The 19,444-nt window shown below is 44.0% G+C and overlaps 1 protein-coding gene and 1 long non-coding RNA gene across 2 annotated transcripts in view; one reads left to right on the forward strand and one right to left on the reverse strand.

Annotated features, from left to right (window-relative positions):
- Positions 1-18,765, forward strand: part of LOC121149440 — a 66,024-nt gene extending 47,259 nt beyond the window's left edge. The window contains exon 3 of the long non-coding RNA XR_005882654.1: positions 18,451-18,765. This is a non-coding gene — a long non-coding RNA (uncharacterized LOC121149440). The remainder of the gene's footprint in view (positions 1-18,450) is intronic.
- Positions 13,805-14,108, reverse strand: LOC121149439 (cAMP-regulated phosphoprotein 19-like). Its single transcript, XM_040970106.1, has one exon. It carries the CDS (start codon positions 14,102-14,104, stop codon positions 13,805-13,807), a length of 300 nt encoding a protein of 99 aa, XP_040826040.1. The 5' UTR covers positions 14,105-14,108.
- Positions 18,766-19,444: the final 679 nt, after the last annotated feature.

A 19,444-nucleotide genomic window follows, 5' to 3' on the forward strand; every position in this document is an offset into this window, starting at 1 on the left:
GCAGGGAGCTGGATGGGAAACTGGCACAGCCGGGACATGAACTGGAGTTCATATGGGATCCTGATGCATAGAAGGTGGCTTCGCATTGCTCAGCTCCTGCAGTTGCAGCCATTTAAGGAGTGAACCAGCAGGTGGAGGATCTTTTCATTAAAAAAAAATTGGGGAAGGGAGATGCGGTTCTTCCACTTGTAGCAAAACAGATGGAACTAGAGAGCATGGTGCTAAATGAAATAAGACTGACAGAAATAAGTGCAGCGTGTTCTCTTTCACACGAGCCTCAATCTGGGCATGGAGTGGTGAGGTGGGGGAGATGAGGGAGTTTGGATGAGGGGTACCGAACCTGAGTCAGACGGCAGGGCTGGGTTTCTGTGTCAGCCAGCGTGGCGAGGAGTCTGGTTTCCAGGACCTGTTGTGCACTGTGGAACAGATGCGAGAGACAAGAGACCTGAAGGTGCAAAGTCGGATCACAGAAGGGGATCTGGCATCACCGCTATCCATCAGTGCACCTTGCAGTTCATACATGTGCACATTCAGTGCTCAGAAAACATCTAAAAATGCTCCATAATCTCCTTGTGGCCCAGGGAGGTCTCGCCCTTGCCCTTTCTGCCTTGCAGACCCTCATTCCAGGGGCTTCTGCCCTACTTCCCGGAGGGAGCCTGCACCCAGGGCCTTGCTGGTCCCCCACAGCTATGATTGTGGGATCGAGCCTTGGTTCACTTCCATGTCTACATGGCTGCCCACTCTTCCTGCACCCCCTGCAGTGCATGCCCAGCTTGCCCCAGGCCCTCTCTGCTCCAGCGCTGTCTGGAAATTGGCTACATGCAGGGGTTTTGTAGATGTCCTTGGATGTGAGCCATTCAGAAGGCTGTTGTGTGCATATGCCCTTGGTCTGAAATGGCCAGTGGACATCACGTCACAGGCCCTGAGAATTCTTTCTTACATGTGGGGATTCAAAAGTGGGTCTCCTGGAAGTGGGGAGGTGAGAGGGAAGGGTGTAGGCAAGGAGATGGAGTAACTGCGGCTACGGGAGGGGTTCAGAGGACGGTTGGAGATAGGAAGGACATCTGCTGTGTATGCAGGCGCAGGTTTGAGCAATTTATTGAGTAATTCAAGACAGCCCAGGGAGAGGATATTGAATGCCCCTAGTACAAGGAAGTCATCACTGAAGTGGCAGGTAGAATTCAGCAAGCCAAGTGCTCAGGTGCCTGAAGGCTGCAGCCTCCCGCTCACGGCTGGTGTTGTGTGGGCGCCCCCTGGTGGCCAACGGCCTAGCCTGTCAGGGAAGTTTGTGCAGACAGCAGGCTTCCTAACCTGGGCTGGCAGGAGTCACTGCCGGTGCCCGCACAGGACACAAGGTCTGCCGGTGGGGATGCAGGCTGCTGGGTTAAAATCAGCACAGAAGAAGCTTCTCAGGAGATGCAGCTGCCTGAGCCGATTTCATTTAGAACGCCAGGTGTACTGTTTCTGTTAAACTTCCTCTCTGCTGATAATAAAACACAAGAACAACTAACAACTTCCTCTGATTCACTCCACATGTCTTTTCTGAGCTTCTAGTAGATGTTCCGTCTCAGCAGCAGAACAATTGTCTTATTTGTTGGACTCTATTCAGTGGGTGCAGTAAGCCTTGGATGATAATACAAAATAAATTACTCCCAAAATAATAGATAAAATGGCAACTTTTTTCTTTTAAGAAAGGAAGAGCTAATCCTGGGCCAACATTGGGGTGCAGTGGGTTAATCTGTTGTTTGTGATGTCAGCATCCCACATGAGCACTGGTTTGAATCCTGGCCACTCCACTTCTGCCCCAGCTCCTGCTAATACATCTGGGAACGCAGTGGAAGATGGCTCCGGTGCCAGGGCCCAGACGGAGTTCTGTGCTTCTGACTTCTACAGCCATTTGAACAGGGAACTGGTAGATGGAAGATCTGTCTCCCCACTTCTGTTTCTCTGTCTCTTCCCCTCTTTCTGCCCTCCTTTCAGGAAAAAGACAGTCCCTGCCCTCACGTGGATTACAGACACCAGTCCAATAGGCACACAGTATAAAGCAGTCATTGGGACTAAGAAGGTCCCCGGAGTCCATCCCAGGCCAGCAAATGCTTCCTTGAAGACACGAGAGCAGGTTGGACCCCTGTGATGCCCAGGGCAGCTTCGCTGTTGTTGGGCAAGTTCTCCGTGCAGTTGGAGGTGGGCTGTCCTTGATATGATGCTCATCTCCTGTCCAAGTGGACAGCCACGGGCCTGTGTGGCCAAACGCAGTTACTTACTCATTCTGTCAGGGTTGCAGGAGAAAATAGCGTAAGTGAGGAAGTGTCCATTCCGGAGACGTGGAGGTTGTGTGTGTAAAACAGGGGCTTGGGAGGGAACAGGAGGGAGCAGCTGAAAGCAGAGAACAGCTTTCAGCAAAAAGGGGCCTCCTGCATCACCAAGGTTGCAGACAGAGGACAAGACGCAGCAGTGAGGAGAATAGAGTGTCTTCTCTTGGACGCAGCTGATCCGCTGTCAGGAAACTCCTTTGGAGAATCATGGGTACAAAGTGCATGAGAGTCACCCAGGGAGAGGGAGGGTGGCTGGGCTAACCTAAGTAGATCACTGCCCTTTCATGGGAGAGACATTTCTGTGATAGCTGAAGAGATGTGAGCAATGTGCGGGTTGAGCTCCCCTGTACGAAGCAAGCTGGGTTGTATAAAAACAGTCCTACAAGCCACCCATCATGTCAACTGCAGCAGACCCCAACACAGACACTGGGCACCTGCTGTGGGCTTTGCATTGTAACAAGGGCCAGGTGAGGCACCTGGCTGCCTGGCGTCTGGGACTTGTGCAGAGGCTGCCTTCAAATGCAGTAATTAGGATGACTGAGTGGGGTCTGATGGGAGTAGAGATGTGTTCCTGAAAGGATTACAAACAGGGCTGACATGATGGCTCAGTTGGCTGATCCTCCCACCTACAAGCAGTGGCATCCTACGCAGATGCTGATGTGTGTCCTGGCTGTTCCACTTCCCATCCAGCTCTCTGCTTGTGGCCTGGGAAGGCAGCAGAGATTGGCCCAAGTCCTGGGCTCCTGCACTCGCATGGGAGACCTGGAGAAAGCTCCTGGCTTCAGATTGGCTCAGTCTGGACATTGCAGTCGTTGGGGGAATGAACCAGCAGAAGGAAAATCATTGTCTCTGATTTTCTTTGCAAATCTGCCTTTCCAATAAAAATAAATAAATCTTTAAAAATATCTTTTAAAAAAAGGGTTAGGAACAACATAACGGATCATAACTGGAGAAATGTGTCTGTGGAGGTTTCCCTCAGACATGCCATTTGGACAACATTTGGAAGCATTAACCGGGTTTAGAAAGAGTTGGTAGCTGTGGTGCTTTAGAAATTGCATGATGCCGTCTAGGGAGTGAACCAGGAGGTGGAAGATCTCTGCCTCTCCTTCTCTCTTTGTATCTCTGCCTTTCAAATAAAAATAAACCAATACATTTTTTTTAAAATGAAAATGGCTCTTTGGATAATATTCAAATCATCAAATTTGAATTAGCCTGAATTAGCCACTTTGCAACTTGAGTTTAACATTTATCATACTTTTCAGAATAATATTGGGAAAAGTACTCCCTCCTCCAGATTTTACAGGTAGAAGGGATGTTTGTAGTTTCTTCCTAAGGTATTTTTAAACCTGATTTTAATGCCTGTTTCACATTGATCAAAGCGAGATGGAGTGACATTCCAGATGCTAAGGCGGGTGGTGTCTGCTGTGTTGCTTAGCGTTTCCAAGGTTCTGTAACACGTGGCATTGTGCCTGCAGTGTCCAAAAGAAGCACATCGGACTTGAGTTTAACAAACCGTTGGACCCAACTCCACATCAGAACAGCATCGCTGTGTCACAATGTCTTCTCAGGTTACTTGCTTACAAGGCTGAATTGTTCCAGAAAGTTAAACCCTCGTGTCCTCACCTTTGGGAACAAATTCTCATCTTACCACCTCCTGGCCACAGTTGGTTATTACCGTGAATTTTAAATAATATACATTATTTGAATTTGGCAAAAACAAAACTTATTACTGCATTATTTGCATACAAACTGAGGTTCAGATGGTCTTTGCCAGTTGACTACTTATTATTTTTTAAGAAATGTCTGTTCATATTTCCTACCCACTTGTCCACATTTTGACGGCTTGTTGAAGTCTTTCCTATTTAATGTATTTTTGTAATATTTTTCCAACACCTAGTTTGTTTTTTAAATTGTGTTTGCAGTTTTGTAAACATTTTACTGTAGCCAAATCTATTGCTACTTTCCTTTGGGTTTCTAATATTGCTTTGGAATTTAGGAAGTTATTTCCCACTTAGAAAGAAATTCCGTCTGAATACAGAGCCTGACCGATGAGCCACTCCATTTCCCTTGACTTGTGGTTTGCCGTTTGCACATTTAGCACTTTGAACCACCTGGACATTTTGGTATAAGATATGAAAACAGAATCTAATTTACTTTCTCTTCAAACTAAGTACTTGAGCACCACAATAAATAACTCCTATTTTCGTGTGATTATTATAAAATGAAGTTATAGAGCTGGCTAGAGGCTGTTGCTCCTTCATTATTGTTGATTTAGAAAGAACAATTCTGCCAAGGCCCCAAGTACTTTTGCTCAATTCTGTTGTTTTCTTTGGGTAAACATAGAAGATGGCTTGCTTCTTCTCCCTTATGTTACAGATTAAGGAATATCATATTACCATTTGCATTTTGTATTAGTGACTATTTTTGCCTATTTGTATTTTATAACCTGATATTGTTTGATTTTCATCAACAACAATAAATTTTGATTTCTATTTACATACACTCTCCTCAAAATTGGAAAGCCAATTTCTTCAATTTGCTGTAACTCAAATCCTCCTAAGTGATTCTCTACTTAAGATGTATTCCTAAAGGGAAATGCTAAATTAAGAAAAAAAATTCTTTCACATAAAGAAGCAATAACTAACAGCCCCCATGTCCTTTGGACTCAAGAACCACGAGAGAACAAGTAGTAGGTAAATTTTGTCATGAGTGGAGGGACACATGAGGGTCACCCATCCCAGGACAGTGCCAAAAATGGACTGCTCTGTCTGCTACATCCAACTGGATTCGAGTCTACTGCCGGAATGTCTTAATATGTTCCATTCTTAGTTGTCAAAACATTGTCTGCCTCCAAAGTCACAGAGGGCTTAAATATATTCAATGATGCCAAAGGAAGAATGCATGCCAAGTTTCTTGGAGCCTGACAAATGACAGGTCAGAGCTGGACCGGTCATCAGGAGCTACAGGTGGGAGGACTGAGGGGAAACAGTCCGTAGTGACAATGGCAGAACTGTATCAGGGACTATGTTTCCATACATCATGGACACATTGCACATTTGCCATGGTGCACACGCTTGGTCCTTCTCTTTCACATCATAATTCACATTCATTGTCTATGAGGGAGAAAAGACCAAGCATCAAAGTCTGCAATTGAAAACAGAGTATGGGAGTCCGAGCCATGTGGCTGTGGCTGGGACAACTCGTACTGGGCCAGGCTTGCTGTTGGGGCTCCTAGCTCCCCATCCACTGCTGCCAAGTGGTGGGCAAATCCTGGGCTTGCAGGTGGCCAGAACAACAATTGAGCTGGACTTCATCCACAGGCCGCCCAGCAGCAACTTCTGGGGTCTTCGGGGTCTGGAATTACTGCCTGGGGACATCCATGGATAAAGCCATAGTATGTGTAGGTGTCCTAAGGGACACTCAAAGACAGGGCCACTGTACTTGCAGGTAAGCAAGGGGACTGAGACCTGATGGTTTGGAGGGGAGAGTCTGGAAGATCTGTTTGGGTCAGACTCATGCACCAGCCCACATGGGTATCTGGAGTTGGGCTTGTTAGCATGGAACATTGCTGATGATCACATGCCAGTCCATGCAAAAGCCATGTCTAGCAGGACTAGATCTCAGTACCTGACTGTTGGGATAGGGGACAGGTCTCATTCAGCAATGCCATGACACTAACTAGCATGCAGGAGAACCACATCCAGGGGTAGACTCTGAGGGGATATGTGTGCCAAACCCTGTGGAAATGCAAGGCCCACTGTTTAGCTCAGGAGTTGGGGTGGTGATGGGCTATGCTAAGTGTGACCATGGAACCTGACATCACTCATGGGTATAAGGACCCAGAATAGTCTGGGAAGGTCCAGGCTACAGTACCTGCATGTGCATCCTAAAAGAGGGTGTGGGCTGGGCCAGGCCAACATTTACCAGCTCATACTAGGCTAAGATTGAAGAGCAGACTATGCCGGGCAAGGACCTAACACCAGCTGGCATGAATGGGATCTGGGTTTGGAAGTGGGCCAAATGGGAGAATGTGGGAAATTCCCCTAGTGGGTCATAGCTCTTGCTGGTGAGCATGTGGTCCAGGCCTGGGAGTCGGGCAAGCTGGGCAAGGTTGCTCCAACTATTGGCTAATGTGTGGGTTGGTTTTAGAGGGGGGCAGACCAAGCAGGGCTGAACCAACCTAAGCTCACCAGCAAGTGCAGATATGAGGCTAGAGCATGGGTCACGTTGGGCTAGGCTGTCACACCTACTGGTTTACATGAGCCAGGGATGGGAGTAGACTGAGCAGGGCCAGGTTCCAATTACCCACCAACAAGAGTTGGGACAGGGTGGCAGGCTGGGTCAGGCCAGGATGCAGCATCTAAGGCAAAGGTCAAGACAGGTGAGGGACTATGCCAAGCTGGGTCAGAGCAACCACTGGCTTGTGCAAGATCTGTGGCTGAAAACAAGCCTGGTTGGGGAGCAAGGGGGACATCCTGGCTGGGTTGTGGTTCTCACTGGTGAATGCGAAGGCCAGAGTGGGGGCTGCTCTCTAGACTGGGTATGATGCAATGTCCCTCGACACAAGTGTGGACTGGGTTTGGGGTGTGCCAGACTGGGCTAGACTCTAGCACTAACTGGTACCCGTGAGAACCAGGGTAGGTGTAGGATGGGCTAGGCTGGGTCTCTGCCACTACTGAGCCATGTGTGAGCTGTGTCTGGATGTGGATCAGACTTGGCCGGGCTGAAACATCTAACAGTAAGAACCAGAGTGGGTTGAAGGCCAGTCAGGAAAGGCAGCTATTCCTGCTATGACAGGAGGTAGACCAAGTAGGGCTGGCCCAGTGGATGGAAGATCTTCCCTCTCTGTCCTTCTCTCTGTAAAATCTGCCTTTCCAATGAAAAGAAAATAAATCTTGTGGGGAAAAAACCCAATAAAGCAGTATTAATATGGAAGTTCCTGACCCTGCTCTGATTTGTCCAGAGCTGGTCTAGTTTGTCCATAGTTAGTATTCCAAAGCTCTTGTGGTTGAATGCTTGTTTTGGTGCAAAAGAAAAAAATCCATACATGATGTTAACATTAGGAAACACCTTCCCACTGTCTTCATCCTTCTAGACAGTTATAGCCAAACACTATATACTGGGCTGTTTCTTATTAGCAGAATTTCATTTTTTTCACAGTTTTGGGGGCAGGGGTGGGGGAGAGTCTAAGATCTGGAGCTCTCTGCTGCTTTGCCCAGGCATATTAGCAGGGATCTGGATTGGAAGCAGAGCAGCCAGGACTTGAATCTCTCCCAAATGGTATGCTGGTGCTGCAGGTGGCAGCTGTACTTGCTAAGCCACAGTGCCAGTTCTGGCTTATGTCTTTTTAGATACTAATCACGTGCTATTTTAACTATGCGGCTTTGTAATATACTTTAAAGTTGTAATATAACGTTTTGTTTCTTTTACTTAAGATTGCTTTAGTTCCTCCAGGTCTTTTGTGGCTCCATACTGATTTTAATAGTGATTTTTTTTCTAGTTTTTTGAAAAACATGATTGGTGTTTTAATGAATAGGGATAACACTGAGTGTGTACACCTCTTGGGTGGTATGCACATTCTATTATCTTGGAGTTTCATAAGTCTTTCCATTCCTTTGTATTTAATTTCTTTCATCAATGATTAATTTTCACGGTGGAGATTTTTCAGCCAATTGGTCAATTTGTTCTCCCTTTTTTTCTTTTTTAAACTTGGAAAGGGGGTTACTTTCTTGATTGCTTCTCAGATGACTCATGTTTGGCTTTGTACGTTGACTTGGTATCCTGTAATTTCATTGAGTTATTATTATTATTATTATTATTATGTCTAAAAGATTTTTGGTGTGGTCTTTCAAGATTTTCTACATTTAAGATTATGCCATCTGTGGGCCTGGGGCCGTGGCCTAGTAGCTAAAGTCCTTGCCTTGAATGCACCGGGATCCCATATGGGTGCCGGTTTTAATCCCAGCAGCCCCACTTCCCATCCAGCTCCCTGCTTGTGGCCCGGGAAAGCAGTCAGGATGGCCCAAAGCTTTGGGATCCTGCACCCACATAGGAGACCCAGAAGAAGTTCCTGGCTTTGGATCAGCTCAGCTCCGGCAGTTGCCATTACTTGGGGAGTGAATCAACAGATGGAAGATTTTCCTCTCTGTCTCTCCTCCTCTCTGTATATCTGACTTTCCAATAAAAATAAAATAAATCTTAAAAGATTATACCATCTATAACAATGACAAGTTGATTTCCTTCTGTCTGACTTCATAGCTCATGTTTCTTTCGATTGCCTTATTGGTTTAGCCAGGATCTACAGAGAAAAGGACAGTGGGCACACTTGTCTCGGTGCAGATCTCAGCTTCCTCCCTCGGATGTGCCTGTTAGCCACCGGCTTGTTGTACGTGGCCTTTACTGCATTGAGGGATGTTCCTCATGCTCCTGACTGGTTCAGAGTTTTCTTATGAATGAATGTTGAGTTTTAGCTTTGCCTTTTCTGAATCTGTTGAGGAGATTATATGATTCTACTCTTCATTCCGTTGAGGTAGTGTATCACATTTATTAACTTGTACTTGTTGAATTAAGTACAGTACATTCCTGGGATGGATCCCTTTTAATCATGGTGAGGCATCTTTATTGCACTGTTGGTTCAGTTTGCTAATATTTTCTTGATGATTTTGTACCTATGCTCATCAGAGAAATTTCCCTGTAGCTTTTTTTCTCTTTAACTATGTCATTGGTTTTGGTATCAAGTCAATGCTAGCGGCCCCAGCATGGTAGCCCTGTGGCTAAAGTCCTCGCCTTGCATATGCCAGGATTGCATCCATCCGATGATTCACTCCCCAGGTGACCACAATGGCTGGTGCTGCCTGATCTGAAGCCAGGAGCCAGGAGCTTCCTCCAGGTCTCCCGTGCAGGTGTAGGGTCCCAAGGGTTTGGATTATCCTTGACTGCTTTCCCAGGCCACAATCAGGGAGCTGGACGGGAATTGGGGCTGTTGGGATTAGAATTGGTGCCTATATGGGATCCCGGCACATGCGAGGTGAGGACTTTAGCCACTAGGCCACGGCACAGGGCCCAGCTTTGTTTATCTTTTTAGAGATCTAGCACTTTGTTTTGATTTGTTTTTGTATTGTCAAGTCTCCATGTTATTCATTTCTGCTCTGAATTTTACTGTTTCTTTCGACCTACTTTGGGGTTTGATTTCTTCTGGTGCTTCCAGGTCTGAGAGGTGCAGTAACAAGCTGTTTGTTTGATATTTTTCTTTTTATTATGCAGGCAGTGTTTGCTTTAAACTTCCCTCTTAGCACTGCTTTTGTTGTATCTCACAGGTTTTGGTATACACTCGATATAATTTCTATTCTTTTAAGTCTGTTGAAATTTGCTTTGTGATCTACCAGGTGATTTCTCCTGGAACTATTTCATGCACAGTTGAATGTTTGTTCTGCTGAGGCTGGGTGGGAAAATCTTGTAGATGTTGGTACAATCAATTGATCTAAGGTGCAATTGACCCTGCTTTTCCTTTGTTGATTTTCTGTTAGGATGATCTGTCCAACTTATAAAATGGACATTAAAGCTCCCTACAATTGCTATGTTGGAGTCTGTCTCCCTTTAGGCTTATTCATATTTGTGTGTTCTGATGTTGGGTACATATATGTTTATGTTAAGCTTCACTGGATCTTTTAAGGAAGTCACAGCTTTTGTGAATGCTGCACTAATGATAAAACCTATCATAATGATGATATAATTAGTTTAAAACGATGACCAAGAGTTTGTGCCACATTGACTCAGAATCATGATCCCCATTTATTGAGTTTAGTTGTGCAGCTCTAATTATCAGAGAAGTACAAAATTTCAAGGTATTATTTGCAGAGATGCATTGGCTAATGCAGCAATTCGGCCATCAAAATTCATTTCCTGACCTGACGCTGTGATGTAGTGGGTTAAACTGTTGCCTGTGATGCCAGCATTCCATAGGGGCACCGGTTCAAGTCCCGGCTACTCTATTTCCAGTTCATCTTCCTGCTATGCACCTGGGAAAGATGCAACAGAGGAGGCCAAGTCCTTTCATCCCTGCTCCTAGGGAGAAGATCTAGAGGAAACCTCTGATTCCTGGCTTCAGCCTGGCCTGACCCTGACTGTTGCAGCCATTTGAGGAGTGAACCAACAGATGGAAGATCTGTTTGTCTCTCCATTTCTCTCTCAATTCTGCCTTTCATATAAAAAATAAAATCCCAGAAGAAGAGAAATAAAACCATGACCTAAGAACCTACTCAAATTAAGAGAATCAAGTTAAAAAGCTGACAGAAGTAGGTGCTTGTTATTTCCTTAAACAAACAGTAAATCACATTTTAGAGCACTTTTAAAAGGTAGCACTTTGCATGACTCAAACAAAAAAAGAAAACAAAACTGTGGAAAAATTAGCAAAAATATCAGTAACTTGAAAGTTCCAGTGTTTGGAAGTTTTGGCAAAACTTTTGAGCAAAGAAGAAAACTACTTTTTTTTTTTAAAAAAAAAAAAGATTTATTTTATTTTTATTGGAAAGGCGGATATACAGAGGAGAGACAGAGAGGAAGATCTTCCGTCCAATGATTCACTCCCCAAGTGAGCGCAGCGGCCAATACTATGCCGGTCCGAAGCCAGGAGCCTCTTCCAGGTCTCCCACGCGGGTGCAGGGTCCCAAAGCTTTGGGCCGTCCTCGATTGCTTTCCCAGGCCACAGGTAGGGAGCTGGATGGGAAACGGGGCTGCCAGGATTAGAACCAGCGCCCATATGGGATCCCGGGCGTGCAAGGTGAGGACCTTAACCACTCTGCCATTGTGCCGGGCCTGAAAACTACTTTTTAATGACACAGTAGATACATGTATTTACAAATTAACTGCGTGAAAAGTCAATTTATTGTTCAAAGAAGGCTGGTCAATTATTTTACAATGAGTCTAATGCACAGATAATATTAATAAAATAATTTGTAAGTGTATGTGATATTTGAACATGCTGGTCAATTTCAAGTAGAATTCTAGTTTTTCTGTTTCAGTACCTCAAACCTGACTAATCAGAACTGTGTGAAATGGTAATGGATTACATGTCTATGCAGCTTGGAGATAGTGTTCGGAGTAGAAGCATGCTGTGATACACATGTGTAATGATAGGTGAGTGTTCTGTAATAGTCAAGGCAGGGAAAGGCACAGGGCCAGAATGTACAACAACATGTTCCTTCTTCTTTGAGAACTCTTCTCCTCCTATAAAAATAAGACGTAATCAGCTGGACCGTCACAGCTCAGTGACAGAGCAAGAATTATCTGTTAACGTGACCCGATTAAAGCTGACCACCAACAAGTGCAATTACAAGATGTGGTATGATGGCTGTCGAATGGGAAATTCTGTGAAGAATGTTTGAACCATGGACAAACTCTTGGTGGTTTTGCAAAATAAGAAATTAATTTTGGATGTGTGGCTTTGGGCAGCTCTAGTAAAGCCCTTGTCTGTGATACTGGCATCACATGTGGATACCAGTTCAAGTCGCAGCTGCTCCACTTCCTGTCCAGCTAATGTGTCTGAGAAAGCAGTGGAAGAAAGCTCAGGTGCTTGGGTCCCTGCACCCACAGGGGGCCTAGGAAGAAGCTCCTTGCTCCAGCTGTGTCCAGGACTGGCCATTTCAACCATTTAGGGAGTGATCAGGGGATGGAAGACTCTCTTTCTCACTGTCTCTAATTCTGACTTTCAAATAAATAAATTTTTAAAAGAAACTAATTTGATATCAGCTGTTTTTCTTGATCATTTAATTACTGTATATAATTACTTAGAAGTTTTCAGGAGAAATTCTTTTTTTTAAAAGACTTATTTTATTTTTATTGGAAGGTCAGATATACAGGGAGGAGGAGAGGCAGAGAGAAAGATCTTCCTTCCAATGATTCACTCCCCAAGTGACAGCAACTGCCAGAGCTGAGCTGATCCGATCCAAAGCCAGGAGCCAGGAACTTCCTCCAGGTCTCCCACTCGGATACAGGGTCCTAAAGCTTTGGGCCATCCTCAACTGCTTTCCCAGGCCACAAGCAGGGAGCTGGCTGGGAAGTGAGGCTGCTGGAATTAGAACCGGCGTCCATATGTGATCCTAGAGCATTAGAAGCGAGGACTTCAGCTGAAAGGCCACCACACCAGGCCCTAGGAGAAATTCTTATGTTCACTTAAGACTAGAATGTATCAAACATTGTTTCTTTAAAGTAGCTGAGAAGGCCCAATGTGATGGCTGAGTGATTAAATCCTCACTTTGCAAGTGCCCGGATTCCATATGGGCACTGGTGCATGTCTGGATTGCCTCACTTTCCATCCAGCTTTCTACTCATGTCCTGGGAAAGCACTGGAGAATGGGCCAAAATGTTGAGACCCTGTACTCATGTGAGACCTGAAAGAGGCTCCTGGATCCTGGCTTTGGATCAGCTCAGCTCTGACCATTGAAGAGTAAATGAGCAAATCCAGGATCTTTCTCTCTGTCTCTCCTTCTCTCCATAAGTCTGATCTACTTTTCTAATAAGTAAAATAATCTTTAAAGAAAAATACAATAGGCCAGAAAATAGATTTAATTTATTATACACAAAGGCCAGAACTTTTGCAAAATCTTTTTGTTGGTTAGGTTTTTTTGTTAAATTAGTATTAAATTATGATTAATTTATTAATATGTAGATAGCAGGTTTCATAAATTTCAAGAATTCCATAGAATTCCAGTAAGTCCAAAAATACAATACTTTCCTCTCTCACCTCACTTTTCTTCTTCATTTTTGAAACACTGTACAAAGCTATTGTATTTACAAAAATGGCACAAAAGTGAATTCAACCGTTCATACATATGCATATGTCATCCACATCTTCAACAGCAAAAGGAGTTCTAACATTACAGGACTGAGTTGGAACACTAGCTCCAATGGAGCTTTTCAACACTGAGTCACACAGGAAACCCCAGAAGGAGCAAGGATTGCCCACGTCAAGTTCTACTGTTAAAGCTGGAACAGGTTTAAGGCCATTCAAGTTCAAGCACAGAAATACACATCTTTCAATTAATTGTGTCTGAATTATCTGACTTCTTACCACTTGAGATCTTAAACTCCTGTTTTACAAAATCCTAAAGGAAAATGCAGAAGAAATCAATACAGTAGAGGTTATGTGAAATAAGAGTAATGTACAAAGCTGTACTTGAAATGAAGCGAGTAAAGCCAAACCATTACAACTATAAAATTTGTTACTTGTTGGGTGCTACACTGGGAGTTAGGTAATATATACAATTGTTTTCAAGTAGATTATGTTGCTCTAATATGTCATCAGTGCACTGTTTTAATAAAAAAAAATCTACACATATGTTTTTCCTTACAGTAGCAGCAAAAGCTACCACTACCTGCAAAGCTGTCAGTTCAGATGACTTAGAGAATAAAAGGAAGTAAGATGTGGATAGGTGATACAGTAAGGAGAGAAAAACGGGAATCAGGAGATTCATGCAGCTCAGCTTTTTTAATCAGCCAGCCAGCTTGCTAGCAACAAGCGAGGTTTTCTGTTGACAAAGTTCCTGTGGAATGGGAGTATGACCGCCAGTAATCTCCGTTTTATCTGTTTTATCCGGGGCTGCAGCACAAAGTTGCTTGTTCTTCATTTTTGCTTTTGCCATGTTGCAATCCCCAGAATCAAAATATTTTTGTCCTTTCTGCAATTGTTTCCTTAAGCAATCAGAACCTCCAGGCTTTGGTCCCGGATGAGCGTACCTTGCTTTTAATTTTGCTTCTCCAGCTTTCTCAGGACTAGTCACTTTTTCTTTCATTTCCCAGCACTCGTCATTGCGATCAACTCCAGCTCTCAAATCTCTTGCAGCTCCGCGGAGGCTGCCTTGGGGACTTCCGCAGGCACACTGCTCCTTCCTAACACCGCTTCTCTGGCTCTCAGACATCCTCTGCTCTTCTTTTCATGTTTTCCCTTCAGTTATTATTATTTTTTTTTTTTGGTATGTGATAGCCTACTTTCAATTTATTTTATAATCACAAATTCAGTGCTGCACTAATAGAAATCTTGTTACTTGTTAGTAAAAGGAGACAGACTACTGTGCATGTGGGTATAGACAACAATCGAGTCTCAAATTGTCAGTTTAGTTCCATAATGTTACATTTTTTAATATTCTCTGTATGAGAGATCATGCTATTTATTTTTGTGGGACTGGTTAGTTTTACTAAGTGTAATGGTCTCAGTTACATTCATTTTGTTGCAGAAGACAGCATTTAATCCGTTTTTTAAAGAACTGAGAAGTATTCCATCATGTGTGTATACTGCAATTCTTTATCCAGGTGACAGACATCTGAGTTGATTCTGTGTCTTAGCCATTGTGAACTGATAATAATTGTAATAAACAAGGGAGTACAGATAACTCGTATTCTGATTTCATTTCTTTTGGGTGAATGTCCAGAGTGGGCTGGCTGGGTCATATAGTACATTTATGTTCAGATATCTGAGGAATCTCTAACCTATCATTTGTAGTGGTTATACTAGTTTACATTTCCACCAACTGTGTATTAGAGTACCTTTTCCCTGCCATTCCTGCTAGCAGTTGTTATATTTTGGTTTTCAGATGATAGCTATTCTAATGTGGTTTTCATTTGTGTTTCCCTGATACGATTTTTATTTGCATTTCCATGATGGCTCAGTGATTCTGAGCATTTTCTTGTGTGTCTGTTGGTTATTTATAGTTCATCCTTGCAAAAAAATGCCTGTTAATATCCTTTGCCCATTTCTTAACTGGGTTGTTTGTTTTATTGTTGAACTTCCTGATATCCTGATTATTAGCATGATGCTCTAACCAACTGAGCTAATTGGCCAAACATAGGCAGACACCCTGAAAATTAGTTCATTATGAGATGTATGATTTGCAAATATTTCCTCCTATTCTGTCAGTTGCCTCCTCACTTTGTTGAGTGTTTCCTTTGCTGTATTGAGGTTTTGTTTCGTTTTGCTCTAAGTGCCTGTGCTTCTAAGGTCTTGCCCAATAAGTCTTTCCTTAGGCCAATGTCATGCAGTGTTGCTACTTAATTTTCCTCTGGTGATTTGATGTTTCAGGCATTAGGTTTAGACTTGTGAACTATTGTGAGATTATTGTGCAGGGTGTAAAGTGGGGGTATTGTTTTATACTTTGATAAGCCGAGACCCAACTTTCAAAACACCATTTATTGAAATGACTATCCTTTATTCATGGAGCAATTTTAGGTTCAACTTTAAAAAAAGAGATTATTTTATTTATTTGAAAGCAGTGAGAGAGAGAGAGAACCTTTATGTCTGCTGGTTCACTGCCCATGTGTTTGCAATGGTCAGAGTGGGGCCAAGCCAATGCTAGGAGCTCCTTTCTCGTCCCCTGTGTGTGTGGTAGGAGCTCAAGCTCTCAGCCATCTTCCGCTGCCTTCGCAGGCACAGTAGCAGGGAGCTGTATGGGGAGTGAGACAGCTGGGACCCCAACCAGTGCTGTGATATGAGGTTCTGGGGTCGTAGGCTTAAGCCATGGACAGTATGACAGTACTAGCCTCCTGTCTCAGTGTTTTGAAGATGTAACTACAGTAGCCAGAATTCCCAATTTTTCTGGTATTTCCATTGTTCTTACTACTCTCATGCAAAGAATGAATGAAACTTTTTTCCACAAACTTTTATTTGTTGCAGAAGCAGATAGCCCTCCCATTCATTGGTTCACTCCCAAATTCCTGCATCAGCCAGGGCTGAACCACACTGAAGCCAGGAGCCAGGAACTCTATCCAGTCTCCCATGTGGCTGACAGGAACCCAAGTACTTGAGCCACCACCTGCTGCATCTCATAGTTCCATTAGCGAGAAGCTGGGTCACAAACAGAGTAGAGAGAACCCAGGGACTTCCATGTAAGATGCAGGCATCCCATATAGCACCCTGAAACCACTGCACCTAACGCCCTCCCCTGAAACATGGTTGAGACTTGCAAAGAAGATGAGAGGACAAAACCAAGTGCTAGTGTGTTGGAGGACTGATTTTCCACGGAAGATCGTGGCAGCTCCACAATCTCGTAGTTCTCAGTGGCACAGAGGGAAAGCCTCGTGTGCACATCTGTGCGTGTTCTCTTGGGATCATTGGGATCTGCTCTGGACAAGTCATGCAGCCTGGTCAGGGCAGCTGGGGAAGGAGCTCCCGACTTGTCCAACTTGTCCCAAGTCCAGATGCAGACTTAATACAAAAAATTGAGAGAACAACTTGAGAGCATGTATCATGAAAAGAAAAACAGAAAAGCATGTAACACATGGAAGGCTCAATGACCGATCATCCCTTCTACTTACGTCAGGTTTAAGGGTGATGCAAGTGCCTGCCACAGTACCTGTCCTTCATCTTCTCAGATGCTTCCCTCTGGGGCAATTGAGGTTTCCTTGCACACAGGTGCTGGGCAGTCCGCTGTGGACTGCTGGACGGGCTTCACCTGCTGGTCTCTGAAGTTCTCCCTGCAGCTCGAGCCACCTTGATTTTCTGTCTTGCAAACTTTCTGCTGTGGCTCTCCCAGTTCCAGCTGCTCCATTTGAGAGGCTCTCCTTCCTGCAGTATCCACTTAAGGAGGGGTCTGGGACAGTGGTAGGGCTCACTTGTTGGTTCCAAGACTCAGGGATCTCTCCTTGTCCTTCCTTGCCTGACCATTGAGTCATGCATTTTTGTCTGTTTTGGGGGAAAGGGAAGGGTTTGTTTCAGGCATACAGGTCAGTCTGGGTACTGGCTTTGTGACACAGTGGGGTGAGCTTTACTCCTGACACCATCATCACATCTGGAGGGTCAGTTTCAGTTCTGGCTGCTCCACTTCTGACCCAGTTTCTTGTGATTGTGCCTGGGAAGGCAGTAGATGATGGCCCAAGTCTGGTCCAAGGAGTCAGAGGGTGCTTCCGGCTCCTGGCTTTGGCCTGGTCCAGCTCTAACTATTGCAGGCATTTGGGAAATGAACCAGCCAATAGATTTCTCACTGTCTCTTCCTCTCTCTGCCCTTTTGTCTTGCAAATAAATAAACAAACAAATATTTGTTTTTAAAAGATAAATCTGCATCCTGTTACTCCATCTTGACCAAGAGCAAAAGTTCTGAAACCTGAATCACATTACCCTTGATATTTTGGTTCATTTCTGCTGTTTTCTTTTTTCAGAAAATAGAAAAAAAATTTTTTTCCTCCTCTCTTAGTCACTGACCAATAAGCAGAGGAATAATTCATTTACATTTTATTTTGGCTGATAATGTGATCATTTCATATTTTGTACGCTGGTAACATTTCATTTTTACTAATGGCAACACATTTTGCCTTTGATTTAAATGTCTAGTTGGAAACCACTTTTCCATTAGCAAATCCAATTTTGAAAATAACAGTAATAAATTACAACAAGTTCTACATAAGCTCTGTATTCCTTTCGAAACATTCACTAGTTAAAAGAAATATGCTAGAAGAAATAAACATTAGCCAAGACTTTGATGGGGGACAGTCTATGAAGAAATAGGGAAAAGGGAGTACATTCTCATGGAATTGGAGTGTAGGTGTTTGGAGAAGAGGGTGCAGCAGGAGTGGAAGGATCTCGCGAGGGAGGAATGAGCTGGAGGAGACGGGGCGTCCCAGGGGAGCTTGGCAAGGCTGGGATCCAGCTTGGCTGCCATGCCTGGAGCCCATACTAGGGCAGCATGGCTCTGGGTTTTATATGTCAAACGCTCACACCCAGAACACAGCTCATGGCGAGCTGAGTTGAGTCTCACTCTCATGCCAGCTTATAAGACCTGAGCAAGCAGCCTGGTGGCTACAGATTTCAGAATTGAGTAGAAAACTAAGCTAGGTTGTGTCTTTGATCTTGGGACTTGAAGAGTTCACGTTTTGGGTATATGGCTACCCCTGCATCTCATTCAAGATTAGGAGACAAATGAGCAATGCATGTCAAATTACGCAAACTAGAACATTCGACCTTCTCAGAAACATAATCACGAAAGCCAAAATGTTTTCCTTTGGGGCTTACAGTGAGCAAGAAGACTAGAATTTTCTAAATTCAGGTTAGGACAGTGTAGGCGCCCCAATCAGTCATGTTTTAGTAAATACATAGTAAGTTTTCTTTCTTGAATTAGTGCTGTAATTCTACTACCGGTTGTGTGCTTTATAGGGAAAATCTCAAACCCACGGATGCCTGATCCTGAAAGCAGAGAGGTAACAAGTGCTCCATGGTGCCTGATGACGGGTGGCAGCAGGGCGAGCCTGGAACTGTGCTAACACGAGAAGGTAGGCAAAGACGTCTTCTGCACTGGTGTGTATAGCGCCTCCTCCTGCTGGTGTCAGAACTGCAGCTTGGGGGACTGCACAACAGAGAATTTCTACAGTCGAAGTATCTGTAGAACCTACATATTAAATCTAGGTGGAGTTGGCTTGATATATTATAGTTGCTCTATATTAAGTAAAAAGTCTGCAAAAGGAGAAGTTTTTTTCCTGCAAAATTTTATTTTTAAATTTATTTGAGAGAGAGAAAGAGGACATTCCATCACTCCTCAAATGCCTACAGTAACTGTGGTTGGGCCAGACCCAAAGCCAGGAGCTGGGAGTATCTGTTTCCCAGGTAGGTGGCAGAAACTCCATGACTTGAGCCATCAATCAGGAGCCGGAAGCAGGAATCAAACCTACGTACTCTGATGTGCGGCACAGATATTGTGACTGCTAGGTGAAAGGTTTGCCCCTAAAATTCATGTATTAATATTTGTAGCAAAAAAAGAAAACAGACAACCACAGAACGTAAAACTTGCCATCTTAGCCCTATTAAAGTGTGCAGTACAGGGGTGTTGATGGCTGTATTTCATGATCTCTAGGGCCTTTTCATATCATGGAGTGGAAACTTTACTCGCCCCTGAAAATAACTCACTTTCTTCTCCTCCTCCCTCCCCAACCCCTGCTTGCCACCATTCTGCCTTCTGCTTGCTGAGGTCTGACTACTTTGTGCTCCTCTGAAGAGTGGACTCAGGCAGTGTGTACTTTTTGTGTTAGACTTATTTCATTTGGAGCAAAGAGTCTCTGTTTTCAAGGTCAGATAACATTCCATTGTATATAGACATCTTACTTTTTTTAAAAAAAAAAAAGTTTAATTTAAAGGCAGAGTTACAGAGGAAAGG

The sequence above is a fragment of the Ochotona curzoniae genome, unplaced genomic scaffold (genome assembly GCF_017591425.1).
Source record: "Ochotona curzoniae isolate NIBS_2020 unplaced genomic scaffold, NIBS_Ocur_1.0 scaffold_4701, whole genome shotgun sequence".
Lineage (NCBI taxonomy): Eukaryota > Metazoa > Chordata > Mammalia > Lagomorpha > Ochotonidae > Ochotona > Ochotona curzoniae.